This window comes from Mus caroli, chromosome 2 (genome assembly GCF_900094665.2).
Source record: "Mus caroli chromosome 2, CAROLI_EIJ_v1.1, whole genome shotgun sequence".
NCBI classification, from domain to species: Eukaryota; Metazoa; Chordata; class Mammalia; order Rodentia; family Muridae; genus Mus; species Mus caroli.
The window spans coordinates 108,513,804-108,528,803 of record NC_034571.1 but is presented as its reverse complement, the minus strand read 5'-3'; the positions used below and the strand labels follow the sequence as shown (position 1 = coordinate 108,528,803).

At 39.7% G+C, this 15,000-nt stretch overlaps 1 protein-coding gene across 3 annotated transcripts in view; it reads right to left on the bottom strand.

Moving 5' to 3' along the window:
* The window catches only part of C2H15orf41 (chromosome 2 C15orf41 homolog), a 200,222-nt gene that overhangs the window by 136,672 nt on the left and 48,550 nt on the right, over window positions 1-15,000 (bottom strand). For all 3 annotated transcript variants that reach the window (XM_021153861.1, XM_029473865.1, XM_029473866.1), the window contains 3 exons: window positions 11,096-11,141; window positions 10,147-10,211; window positions 2,768-2,828 (listed from right to left, as the gene is read on the bottom strand). In XM_021153861.1, coding sequence (XP_021009520.1) covers window positions 2,768-2,828; window positions 10,147-10,211; window positions 11,096-11,141 — 172 coding nt within the window. The remainder of the gene's footprint in view (window positions 1-2,767; window positions 2,829-10,146; window positions 10,212-11,095; window positions 11,142-15,000) is intronic.

Sequence of the window (15,000 nt, the reverse complement as noted above, 5' to 3'; positions counted from 1 at the left end):
CCAGGAAATATATGTTTTTAAGAGCAATGATGCTTGCCTCACATGAACCTTTTTTATCCTGAGTATAAAATGGGAAATATTCCTCATATATTATCACGAGGAATTTTTTTGACAGGTACTCAAGTCCTATGTTCATACCAAAATTTTATCTTGATTTAGTAACTAGACAAAGAAGGTAGCTTCATTTGTATGAACAGTTTTTTTTTTTTTTTCAAATATATGTACTTGGATGCCCTTAAATTCCCCAAGTAGAAAGAAATGCTTTTCACGGAGCTGCTTATTCGTGGTAACGCACATCAGGGCTGACACATGAAAAATGGTGAAATTACTGAAGGTACTCCAGCCTGAATAAGGACTACCTTATTAGTTCAGGTACCTGCATCTCTCTAATTTTCATATTAATCATGTGTCCATCTTTCTCTGAAATAGGGCCATCATGCTTCATGTCAAAATTTAGCATGTAAGTAAAATTCATAGTGCTTCAAATCTAACTTGAAAATATTTGTGTGGAGAGAAGAGAACGATGGAGCATACAATCACTAACAGAACGAGAATTCCTAAAAATGTTAAGTTTTCAGGCTTGATCAGGAAAAAAAGGTATTAAGACATTTATGAAATCAAAGATGGCTACCTAGATCCCTTATCCTACCCGAGGCACAGTAACAAGGAGCTTTTGTCTAAGGAGAGTTGCTGTATAGTATACTGTATGAGTTACATATTTCTCATCAATTTTTACAGTTACACTGATTAAATATATATTGACTCATAAAATATTACCATCACATCAATTGCCACTAGATATAAGCGTATATCCTTTAAGTATTAACTAGCACATAAACATGGGAGCTCGGATGTTCAGAAGCCATAATCTGGCACCCACCATCTCCAAATTTCCCTAATGCATTAGTAATCATATGTAAAATGTTTCCTCTGAACTAAATGGGCACCAAAATGAAGGGAGGAAAAAAAATCTCTAAACAGCTATTTCTTTTAGAGAGGCTAAATATTGCTACATATTCATGGTAAATAGTAAATATTAAAATGGGGAAATATATGGTGATGGGTTAGCTTTTTCCATACAATTATAAGATAGTAGCTGAGATCAGTTCCATAACTAAGTTCAACAGAACTATCCATAAAAATTCCAATGAGCACTTGGAGAGTTGGCTTGATGATTAAGAGCACTGGCTACTCTTCCCTAGGACCTGGGTTCGATCCCCAGAACCCATAGAACGGCTCCTAACCATCTGTACCTCCAGTTTCAGGGAATCTGACACTCTCCTCTGGCCTGGCATGGGTAAATATTAGTTACAAAGAAGATACAGAGATGTACGAGCAGACAAAACACCCATACACATAAAAAACAAACAAACTAATAAACCTTTTTTTTTTTCAACACTGGATTCAAATGAACACAAAGTGCTACTTTAGAAAACTTCCATCATCGATGTAAAGCAAGCTCCCCGTCTGCATCACTGTTTGCCCAGATGCACCTACAATTCTACCACCTCCCTCTTCTCTTTCATAGAGGACAATCACCAAAATCCTACTTAGTGTTGGGGTACCTCAAGTCATTAGGAGTACCAACTTAGAACAACAGCAGCAACAACAACAACAGTAAAATGTCTGGAGATCTTTAACACCCACCCTACTCTAGAAATAACAAAATAAAATACAAGTTTTCCTAGGAAGAGAAGACAAACACACTCTCTGTGTTAACTATCATATCAGACTGTGACGATTTTTCCCAGACTATTAAACCTATCTACTAACTGATGGGTAATTGTTCTTCTGCTGACTACAGCAGTGTGCAGACAAGAGAAGCCATCCTTCCTTCCTAATGCAGCATGTAGAACTTGCTGCTCCTGCAACGCTTAATGTTCACAGCACAGAGTCATCTTTAATGCAAACACACATTTTCTGCCTTGCCTCTCTGTTTTCCATTATAACACAACACAGAAACAGTGTGCATTTCATGCGTCCCTATGAGGTTTGCATAAGCCATTCCAACTCAGACTCAATATTGTATTGCTCTCATTACAGTGGATAAATATTTTAGAGTTTAGGAATTAAATATTTTATTTTTCGGTAGGCTCTCTGCAACTATTGTGAACTTTCTGCAGTTTCTTCATTCAAAGGAAATCTTCAGGGTTTCCTTTTGAAAATGTTAGGCTGTTAGCTATTTCCCCACACAGGAGCAGATCAGAGGTAACAAATAAGTTCCATAAATCACGTTATACTTGGTGTTAATAAGAATATTATGCTTCTTTATGTGAAGATGGTTTTCCATAGGCTTATATCCTTTATTATAACAAAAGTTTATAAATAGAAAAATGAATCAAGTATATAATACATTGTCAAATTTAAAATTTCTCCTTTCATTTTTGTAATAGTTAGCATAGGTTTCCTTGGCACACATCTTCTCACTTGACATAGGTATTTCTCATGCTAAATTACGGCAACCAAACCAAAGAGCATGTTTGGAGCTGTTTGGTTGAAATTTTCCACAAAACAAGAAGCAAAGAAACTGTTTGTACATTTGCCTTAAAAGAAGTAGACTAATTATGTCAACTGATTTATTAATTCATGAAGTTCTTTGTCCAATTATTAAAAGTACAAAGGGACCAGGGAACAATTTAAATGTCTAACACACCTCAAAATCTTTCTCTCTTTTTTGAAAAGTTAATTATAATTCTGAGTAACACTACTCTAGATAGGCCCCTTAGGTTTAGCTCAGGTTTAAATAAAATCATAACAATAACATTACCTCATTGGCCAGCTCCAAGAGCACGGGGGCTGCTCCGTTTTTCCCCACGCCATTCAGGTACCTAGGTAGACAAAGGCAAGTGGTCATGCAGTGACAAGGAAAGGCCAGCACAGACTTGTCAATGTCCCCTGTGTGCACATGTTTCTCCTGGGCAAAAGCCAAGCTCAAGACCTGTTAACGTTTGCTACGATCACAGGGAAGCAGTGAAGGGCAAGGCCAGCGTGCAGCTTACTTCAAGCCAGCCACTGATGGGGAGGCAAGAGGTTCAGCCACACCAGTCTCCACTACCTTTTAATTTTTCAGAAGTAAGTGAAGAGAGGTGGTTTCTAAACCCCCACCCACAGCACTCTACACACAGAAAAGGGACAAGCTGACTCTCTGTTTAAACAATGCATGTAGGCACATAGGCACCCTTGCCAGGGAGACCTTACACCATGGACAGGCAAGGGGAGACCTTCACCCTCTCATCCACCCTAGATTCCTGTAATCACCCCAGCCTGTACCATGAAACTGCACTTCAATAAGCAAACAAGCACAAAATCCCAGGCTCTCCCAGACATGGAAGTTTGTTTTCATCAAAATTTGAATGTAGCATTCACCTCCTCTAAGAACTCTGAAAGCCCGCTTTCAATCCCAAGGTTACAGGGTAACCACCTACCAGATTCTTTGAGTTTCCTTATAATCTACAATCTTGCTATTGTTCTACTAGTGGTTAGACCTCGGGATTCACATGTTAGGCAAGGGATCTACCACAGAGCTCTCTCCAAAGACTTTTTGCTTTTTGGAATTTGAAACATGGTTTGACTGAGTATGCGGGTTGGCTTTTAATTCATTAGGTGGCCCAGGCTAGCCTTGAATCTGTGGTCCTCCTGATGTAGCCTCTAGAGTAGCTTGAATTACTGGCTTGAACCTGTAGATCTGGCCACAATCGAGTGTCTATCCACTCTACTTTGCCAGCCTCATCTCCAACACTGTCTGATACATTTACCCTTCAGCTGTGTTAACTCTAGCCACACAGGTCCAATACCATGTTCTTCAGCCCACCATGACGGGTAAGTTAACAGCCCTTCTTATGCTAATGAGAAGTAAGTTCTCTATGGCAAAGCACGGAATAAGGTACTGCTAAGCTACAGAAGTTCTCCTAACTATGAGATACATTCCAACATACTGAGTGAGTGCTCGAACTTACGAAGAGCTCTGAACTCTACATAGATGATGCCTTCTTATGTGTAGATATGCCCAGCATAAAGATTATCTTATAATTCAGAGTAGGAGATTTATAACTGAACAACATGCTATATTAAAAGTTATATAAATGTGGTTCTCTCTCTTTCTCTTACTGAAATGTATTTAACTTTCTTGTGACACCTATGAGAGATAGTGTAAGGCCTATATCATCAGAGGAAGTGAGATAACTGATAGGCAGTGTGACCCAGCTTTAGGCTACTTCTGTTCTGACAAAAGGTCAGCAGGAGGCCCACAGAGCAGATGGCCACAGGTTACCTGAGTCATGGATAGCGAGACCCTGAAAGGAGGAGGACTAATTTACTTGTCTGTCTCCAATTCATCTCCTAGTGCAATGTGGACAGACTTGGAAGGGCTGGGGAGATAGATCTCACTCAGCTTACTCTACCTACTACAATTCTTGACATATAATAGATGATTATCTAGTGTCTGTACATATATACTTTTTCTTATTAATAATTAAATAATTCTTAAAGCCAATTTAGGTAACCTAGCAAAATTATATAAGGATATTTTCCCTAAAAGGTCTTATTTGATTGAATAAATTAATCTTTGTTAATGTTAAAAAAATAAAGTCAGTAAATGACTTCTAGGATTAACTGCCAGAAATACAGCAGATGCTGTATTATAGAATAATATAAGCAAGGCAGAGTCAACACAAATTATAGGGAAAGCAATGAGATCATTACAGCTTCAAAATCATTCAAACCAGTCCACTTCCCACACACTGGGTTCCTTCTTAACTCTGACTATATTACATAGGAAATCAATGAGGCAACAGGGCCTTCAGAAGCATGGGTGGGAGAAAAGCAAGTGTAGGTTTGAAGACAGATCCAGAAGCAAAAAGGTAAAAATAAAAGCAGTTCTCAAAAGACAAAGAATCCAAAACATGGCAATGTTGGTTTAAAGACTACAGCTTGGGAACATGAGCTTGTACCTCCAGTGCACTGAGGATAATCAGCCTGTGTAGCTGTGTCACCCCAGGACAGCACGAGAAGCGCATACTTCTGAGATCTCCAGCCCTGGGTCCAGTGTTTAATAGCACACTGTTGTCAAGGTAGCTTTAGTATTGATACTTAGCATTCATGTATACTTCAAATGCTTTTGAGAGTTCTAGGTTAGGCCTTAATCTGGGCTCTGAGGAAACAATAGGGAATAAATTATCATAAAGATATGACAGTCTTCAGACAACAATTTAAAAAGTCATAAATGCATTATATGTGCTGTAATAACATTTCAAATTAGGTGAGTTGGTCAGGAAGCCCACTCACAAGTATCACTTGACTCTTGATAAAATGAAAGAAGCAGTAGTCCAGGATCTGTTTGTAGGGTAAACTACTTGTAAAGGGAACTGTTGTTTTGAGTCAAAATTGCATGGTTTCTCATAAACGACTCATCTATCACTATGCTGATAATACACAGTGGAAACTTCTACCAAGTTTAAAGAAACAGAAAGATTGTCAAACAGTAATCCCAAGCACACAGTTTGCATGCATTCAACCAGAGCAAATTCCTAGTGAGTACAAAGGCTCCTTTGCCAGCTCATACAAGGAAACCATCCTCAACGCACTGATGAAATCTACCCAGGCCAGCACAGTGACACACATCAGAAGCCACAGAGCCAGGGGGAGAGGGAATACTGTACCCTCTGACCAGCCAATATAGCTGAACCATTCACCTCCTGTTTCACTCAAAGACTATTATCTCAAATAAGACATAAGTAAGTAAGTAAGTAAGTAAATAAATAAATAAATAAATAGGTGAAGCACTATGTGAGAAGACTCCTGATATCAACTTCTGGCCTATACACACACACACACACACACACACAAACATGTACATACATCCCACATGTAGAAAAGACCCTTAGTGAAGAGTTATTTATGGATGTCTGATTGGAAGATCTACGATCGTGACATTATGGACTTATTTAAAAACGAAACAGTTGAGTTGGAGATACAGTTCTATAGTAGTTCCCTTCCCCAGCAAGCACAAGGCTCTATTGCCAGCATAAAACACACAAAAAGCCACACCCCTGACACTGTTTTCTCTCCTTTGAGAATGTTTTCCCCCTCCCAACAAGCCAGTAAAGGCCAATCTTGTTTCTAAATGGACCTATGTACCCTTACTCTGGACAACCCATGTGGAGAACTGACAGAGCTGTGCTGTGCTTTACAAATAACACCTATGCTGACTCTTCCCTTACTGAAATTCACATATGTAAGAACACAGGTATCTTCCATTCCCTATGCCAGTGGAAAGCAGGAATTGTGAATTGTGTCTTTTTCACAGAGCATGGACATTACCATCAGGATAATATATGTTCAGGAAATGGTGCTACTGGACATTTCAGCTTTTTGTGACAAGAAAACCAACCTGAGGAAGGAAAGATTTATTTTGGCTCATGGTTTCAGGGCAGGGCTGTTCAGCTCCACTGCCCTCAGATCTGAGGTGAGAAACAAATCTTGACAGAGGAGCATGAGAGAAGAAAGAAGCTACTCAGCTAATGTCAGTCAGGAGACAGACGAGAAGGGGCCAAGGCAAGATGTAGGCTCCAAAGACACACCCCCAATAACCTACTGAATGGTGTGACCCAAGGTGCAAGGTGGGTCTTCCCTCTTTCGTTATTACTGTCTAGAAATGGCCTTGTTTTATTTAAACTGAGAAATATGTTGTACTCTCTCCCAGGCATTTGTCAATCCAGTCAAGCTGACTCTCAGGATTAGCATCACAGTGGAATCAATGTTCAGAAACCAGCTTTATCATGTACTGTCAATATCAGGTCTCAACAATTCTTTTCTCCATGTCAACATCTTAGAAAATTCAATTGATCCGATTCTGTATAGCTATGAAAGCTGTTTCCTGAGCCAGTATGGTTAGAAGAAATGGGAGATAGGATTTCCAAACCTGCTACTGATGGGAACTTACACATCTGACCATCTGTGGCTGTCAATACTCATTGTCAGCCTGATTGGCTTTAGAATCACCCACAGTTGAGTGTGTGAAGGTACTGAGGGTGGTTCCAGCAGGGAACAGAGGAGGGAAGGCCCATCTAGGATGGGAGGGAGGGCAATGAAAGGAGGAAGTCTGAAGTCGGCTGAGTACTGCCAACCTCTGCTCTCTGCTTCCTCATCTGCCCCTAAGGGAGGGGTCTCAGCCACACCCCTCTACTGCCATGAACTCTGCCATGCAGAGCACACTCACAAACTGCAGGTCAGAACAACTCCTTCTTTCCTTAGATTTCACACGAGAGAAACTTTGACCCAGCAATAAAAAAGTAACTAATAGTCCAACCTCATGTGTTCAAAAAGCCTATGTGTAAATGGGTGAGAATCAAGATAAATTCCACCAAGGACGTTCCTGTATGGAAATAAAATAGGACAGTCCAAATGAATAGAGTACTGTTTTCAAGTGAAAACCTAAAACATCCAACTGAGAAGACTTTCCCACCAATGCAAAAACTCAGGAACACACTTTCTACTGCTCTCCTGATCTTACGAATTCCCAGCTGACATAATCTCAAGTCTCGCTAGCTAGAATGTGGAATCAGGGTCCACACTGCTGGCAGGAAGAGAACTGAGACACTCAGACAGTAAGCCAACAATACTTAGTCAATTTCTAAATGTCTGCATTGTTTGGACAGTCAGGAACTACAAACACAGGAATCGACCAGTGCCAGTGAGCCAGGCACCAAGACGCTTACCACAGTATTATTTATAATATCAGAACACTAGGGACATTTGGTCCTCAGAAGAATAACCTGGGAAATGCAGTCTTTTACATGGTGAAATAAGGCAACTAATAAAAGAAAAGGCTTTTACAAATAATAGTATATCATATACATTTTCCATAATAAAATCCAGGATTCATAGCTACACATGTAATATGACCTTGACTATGTAAAAATGGGTTGTCGGATGAAATTTAACCAGTAGTTATCTCTGAGTGGCACAGTTATGGGCAGTCACTCACTCCTTGCTAAGCCATCACAAAGATGCTTAATTTTCACAGCAGGTGGTATTCATAAGGGAAATTTTTTAAAATAAGTTGTTATTAACATTTTCCCATTGCTTAAATATGTGTGGATAAAGCACAAGCTGCCCTTAGTCTAACCACCCAGAAAACAAACAAGAACCTTTCAAAGCCAATTCACCTTAGAAAACCCCAGGACATTGGAGCTGCACATTCCCAGTGACAGGCTAGAAAGGTGGTCTGCCTCAAAGGTAACAGTATGGCTGCCTCCCTCCCACGGCACAGAGGGAGGGACTGCCAGTGATCAGGAGGACACTGTGGGGATACCTTTCCTCTGAGTCTGTTACAGCCCCAATTGTAGTTTTATTTCAAATGTTTTAATGCCTCACCATAACTGAGACCCTCATATTTAAAAAAGGCAAAGAAGCAAGTCTATTTCTACATCCTTGTTACTACCCACTCTACTCAGTACCTGTCATTTATTACTCAGTAACTGTATTTTCTTAAACTCTTTATCTTTAAAGGGAAACTATCCAGGTAATAGAAAAGTTAATAGAAGAATAGAAAGGATTAGTAATTATGTACATGTTTCTTTCTCGGTGCTGAGGATAGAACGCATGGCCTTGAGAAGCTAAGCAAGTACTGTACAACAGACTGCAGCCCAACACTCTTTGTTATGTTGCCAGACACAGTCTCACCAAGTTATTGAGGCTGTCTGGGAACCTGAGATCCTCATGCCCCAGCATCCCCAATGCTGGAATTATAAACCTGTGCCACTAGACTTGGGATATACACATACATACATACATACATACATACATACACACATACATACACACATACATACACACATACATACATACACACACACACACACATACATATACATGATAGTTTCAAATGATTTAATTAAAAGTCTTTAAGTTTACAAACAAAAATGTATTTCCTTTTATACAGATGTAGTGGTACAGGTCAGTAAGCATAGATTGAAGAAGGTGAAGTGCCAAGTCAGAGACCAACTGGAGCTGTATAATGGCATGCTATCTCAAAGCAAACAGTTACATCTTGGCATAAAAAGAAAAAAAATTCAATACTTTTTAAAATTATCTGATGCCAAAAGCATTTGTAGGTCTTATAGAACTATTATAGGTCCTGTAGAACATAAATGTAAATTTTATGAAGTTAGCATGACTTTTCTCGAAATCTACAAAAACATCTTTAGAGAGCAATTTTAGATAAAATGTGTGTGGGGAGGTGATCCACTCATCGTGCATATCTTTAGTATCTTTAACTTAAAACAAGAGATCTTTCACCATGTGGCACAGTGAATGGCTCTTTAAAAGAAAATCCAATGTCAATAGCTTCAATAAATCTCAATTCTTTTTTAAACTTGTATAAACTTTATTATTTAAAAATAACTTGCAAATAATAAAAACAGACCCCAGACCACAAAATCTATACAATTCAGTGACCTTTCTAAAAGATAACACCTTACCCAGTCAGAATGGCTCTCATCAAGAAATCTGACAACAAATGTTGGAGAAATATGGAGAAAAAAAGAATGCTTATTACTCTCTTGCTGGGGTACAAGTTAATACAGCCATTGTACAAGTCTGTTTGGAGATTTCTCAAAAAATTTAAAATGGAACTACCATTTGCTCCAATTCTTTCATTCCTGAGCCTAAACTCAGAAAGTCTAGACCCTACCTTAGAAATATCGGAACCCTATATTTATTGCTGGCTACTCACCATAGCAAGGAAAATGAACCAACCTAGTTGTCCATCAACAATTGAATGATAATGAAATTTTAGTATATAATTGGTTTGAAAACTTGCCACATATACATGTAGGGCATATGTATACATGAACAAATGTAACCATAAAAGATGTGCACTTACTCAAAGTGTTAAGGAGCTAAATCAGATTCCGTAACAGTGCCATCTCATATACATCATGTATACACACCTAAATGGACACCATCGCCATATTCTTGACACATGCCAACTGAAGCACTCAAAAACTCATTACAAAACACACTACAAGTTTCAAGTAACAGTCTTAATATAGTATAGAAAGGCAGTTTAATGATCTAATTTATTCATAATAATTATAGCAATTAATAGGTACTGTGATACCCTCTAGTGGGGCAGGCAGGTCATACCTCTGGTAATAACTTTCAATCGCTTCTGGAGTGTGATGTTTGGCATGTGTTCTTTTAATATGTTTCTGAAACAAAACACAAAAAAACATCTTTATGTTGTGTCACAGATCAGAGTCAAGAACAGCAAAGACATATTTCTTCATCCCAGTGGCAAGCATACGGGGCAAATGGCTAATGGCTTGGGGATTTGGGTGGTGGCAAGATTTCTTTCCTGCTACTCCATCTATGCATTTTAATCTCCTGCTTGGCTGGGATGTCTTCAGACTGTACCACAAGTACAGTCTATATGTAAAAGCCACCAGGGTCATAGTAATTGAATCTAAATAAGTTTGCTTCGGGCTGCAGAGGGCAGAGGAAAACTTGTTCCCTCTTCCAACCTTTGTATTAATTTTCCCTCAATTCAATTCCATCTAAGTCCTCTGCACTCGGGCTTTACAACCCAATTGCCATATTTAACCAGGAAGAACATTGCTTAAAAACAACTTATTTGAAAACTACAAAAAGTAATTCCATAGAGACTTGCCACTTGACTGACACCTGTCATCTCATGATAAATGACTCCATTTTCTGCCTCTCTTGCCTTCTGCCACTCCAGCAGTGGTCATTTATCATCATCTCTGTCAGCAGTGGGAAGCGGCACTGACAGTGCAAGTCAGCAAACATTTAGCACATGGAGCCACGCAACACGGGGAAATTATTATTGTCAGAATAATAATGCTTTAGCATAATTTATTACAGGTCCACCAAATAAGCAAAGGCTAGATGTTATTAGACAGATGGATGGGTAGGCTTGGCAGGCCTCCACTGAGACGCAGGCGCTGCTTGATGTGGCAAGGAGACCATCCTCCAGCCCAATCAGAGAGCTGGCAGTTCAATTACAAAGAAATAAAGGGACATTCATCATTCAATTAGGCACCTGTCAACCCTCACAAAGGAGAAAACTTCTAACCTGGTACTCCTGGGAGAAGATGCTCAGCAGAGTGGCCTGCGATTGACTGGAACAAATAAAAGAAGGACAAAGTTAATTACTGGAGTGCACAGCAAAGAAATAAAAGAGAAAGGACCTTCAAAGGTAGGCCTGCTGCCCTGTAATCCAACAGAACACGAAAACAAGTGTGGAGAAGTTGTTCCAGATGAGAACCTCACACAAAGGCTTCCTGCCATGAGGTCAAGGAGAGAGGAAGAGCGGATGGGGAAGAGCCAGTCCTGATGCAAAGGCATATCATTTGGATTCTCTGCAACCTCAGGATGGCTGCATCATATCTGTAATATAAAATGGGGTTTTATACTACAAAGGACCACAAGAAAAAGGTTTCTGGCCACAAACAAGTGAGTTACTCCTGGGAACAGCAGGGAGCACATTTTTCACAGACTGACAGCATTCCCAGGTTTATCTTCTTGGCTATCCCAGATTCATGGGGGGGGGGCGGGGGGGGGAACACTGGTCTTAACTAGAGGTAGCACAGAGGCTAATGGAACATTCTCCGGCCAGCTCTGAAAAGAGAAGGCATCAGGATGTGGCAGTCTACAGAAGAACTCACTCTTTCTTCCCAAATAGGGAGTTTGCTTCTACAACTGTCTGCTTTAGAGATGGAATGTTCCTGTAAGATGTCACCAGCATCCACTGCTGCCTCTGACTGCCCTTGGTGGACACTTCCACCTTATCAGATCTTGATAATGACTACTTTTGATATAGCCTTCAGGTAAATGCAAACCGAATGCAATTTAAATAATTTGATGTTTACAGTATGCCAATGCTCTTGTGAACATTAACTTTTTTTATTTATGAATGAACCCACCCAAGCGTGTCACCAGTTTAGAGAGTTTGAAATAAAAATGACCCCATGTTTGCCTGCTCACTGCCATTGCCAGCAACTTCTGGAAACCATCATGGGGTCTGGCTTCTGATCCTCCCAACCAGGACCAAATGAGACAGTTTTAAAGAAAAGAAAAGAAAAATTAATAGGGCCATCAAGATGGCTCTGAGAATAAAGGTGTTGCCAACCTGAGTTTAATCTCTAGGATTCACATTGTCTGACCTCCACATGCGTGCCATGGCATGGATACATGTCCACATACATATTCAATACAAATATGTATAAAATAATTTAAATATAATCCCAGCACTCTGGAAACTGAGGCAAGAGGACTGCTAAAAGTTTCAGGTCTACATAGCAATTAACTACCCAGCCTGAGCTTCAGAGTGAAACACTATCAAAACAGAGGTGGGAAACAGAGAGAGAAAGAAAGACATATAGAAAGAGACAGACAAACAGACTGAGACCATCATAGGAGTTGGGGGGGATCTATAGATGGTCCCCAAGGAAAGTGCATATATAATTAAAGAACGACTTCAGTGCGTCAAAAATTAGTAAGAAATGTCTGAGGGCAATTATAAATTTATAAATCAATTTTCTCAATTTCCTTTTAAAATTAGAAATCATCATTTAAAAAACTCATGTGTGTGTGTGTGTGTGTGTGTGTGTGTGTGCATGCGCACACACGCGCATATCTGGCTTGCCAGAATGTAACATGAAAATCACATACCTTGGTAGGGTTACTGATATAAGCTTCTGAAAAAGATGCCAAAATGAAGGTCTAATTTTGAGTAAACTATGCTAAGAAAGTAAAATGTTTCATATCTACCCATGATTAAGAGACCTCTCTTCATAGGACAAAATAGACTGATGTTATTCGCCACTTGGCAGTACACAGAAGATCCACTTCTAGGTTTCACAGTGTATTATAGAAGTATTTGTTGGAAAGACAAAAGATGCCACAGCTCTGAGTTTCAGGCCAGTGTGATGTAGAGGACGTTTCAGGACAGCCAGGGCTAGACAGAAAACCATGTGTCAGGAAAAAAAGAGAAAAGAACAAGTGAGTCTGGTCAGGATTTGGGAGCACTATAGGATGAGACCCTCTAGTTTAGTAGAGAAGGTCTTTAAACGGCTTAGTTCAGTGGCATGGGCTGAGACCAAGTTTCTCTGTGAGAAGGAAGCTAGAGTCCCACCCGCAAACATTGGTTAAAAAAAAAACAAAACAAACAAAACCACATAACACAACTTATGGTACAACAAGACTGGCTCAAGAATGGTTTGGAAAAATAAGTGACCCTGCTAAATAATCTGCATGTTGACCCTGTATTCTAGTATGTGTTGATCTAGCAAGGACGAAGGAACCCGACCAAGTGCAAATGAAAAAACCAGAAAAGGAGCCTTGCTGCCACCTCCGGTACTGGCCCAGGGTCTTCCTCCTGGACTTTCCCCGGTGTGCAGGTGCCCAGAGGTCCTGGAGGTAACGTTTGCGCAGGCGCACAGGCCACCAGGCTCACAAAGGCCAGGAAGGCAGTGAGAATTTCCTCTATGGCCAGAAAAGGAGCAGTAGATTATGGACTGCTCTACTTACTAGAGGGCAGTGACCAGATCTCCTGCAGCGTTGACTGTGGAGTCTCCACCCAGAAAGTATTTTCAAAGTTTCTTCACTTGCAGTTTCCTGCATGGAATTCACACCATGGCAGCAGTAAAGTCCAGTCTGTCTAGTGTCCAGTTCGGAGAGGTTAACTCACTACCCTCCAAACTCACCCGTCACTTGTCTTATTTCAAGAATGAAAAAGCAGGAAGAAACACTTAGCTAGACTCACTTGAGGGCACAGGGAAAGCATCCTAATTAACAAAATCAGAAATGAAAAAGGAGACATAACAACAGATCCTGAAGAAAATCAAAACACCATCAGATCCTTCTACAAAAAATTATACTAAAAAAAACCTGGAAAACCTGGATGAAATGGACAAATTTCTAGACAAATACCAGGTACCAAAGTTAAATCAGGATCAGATTAATGACTTAAATAGTCCTATATCCCCTAAAGAAATAGAAGGAGTCATCAATAGTCTCCCAACCAAAAAAACACCAGGACCAGATGGGTTTAGTGCAGAGTTCTATCAGACCTTCAAAGAAGATCTAATTCCAGTTCTTCACAAACTATTCCACAAAATAGAAGCAGAAGGTACTCTACCCAATTCATTCTGTGAAGCCACAATTACTCTGATACCTAAACCACAGAAAGACCCAACAAAGATAGAGAACTTCAGACCAATTTCCCTTATAAATATCCATGGAAAAATACTCAATAAAGTTCTTGCTAACCGAATCCAAGAACACATCAAAACAATCATCCATCCTGACCAAGCAGGTTTCATTCCAGGGATGCAGGGATGGTTTAATATATGGAAATCCATTAATGTAATCTACTATATAAAAAACCTCAAAGACAAAAAAACATATGATCATCTCCTTAGATGTTGAGAAAGCATTTGACAAAATCCAATACCCATTCATGATAAAACTCTTGGAAAGATCAGGAATTCAAGGCCCATNCCTAAACATGATAAAAGCAATCTACAGCAAACCAGTAGCCAGCATCAAAGTAAATTGTGAGAAGCTGGAAGCAATCCCACTAAAATCAGGGACTAGACAAGGATGCCCACTTTCTCCCTAACTATTCAATATAGTACTTGAAGTCCTTGCCAGAGCAATTCGACAACAAAAGGAGATCGAGGGGATACAAATTGGTAAGGAAGAAGTCAAAATATCACTATTTGCAGATGATATGATAGTATATATAAGTGACCCTAAAAATTCCACCAGAGTACTCTTAAACCTGATAAACAGCTTCCGTGAAGTAGCTGGATATAAAATTAACTCAAACAAGTCAATGGCCTTTCTCGACATAAAGGATAAACAGGCTGAGAAAGAAATTAGGGAAACAACACTCTTCACAATAGTCCCAAATAATATAAAATACCTTGGTGTGACTCTAACCAAGTAAGTGAAAGAACTGTATGATAAAAACTT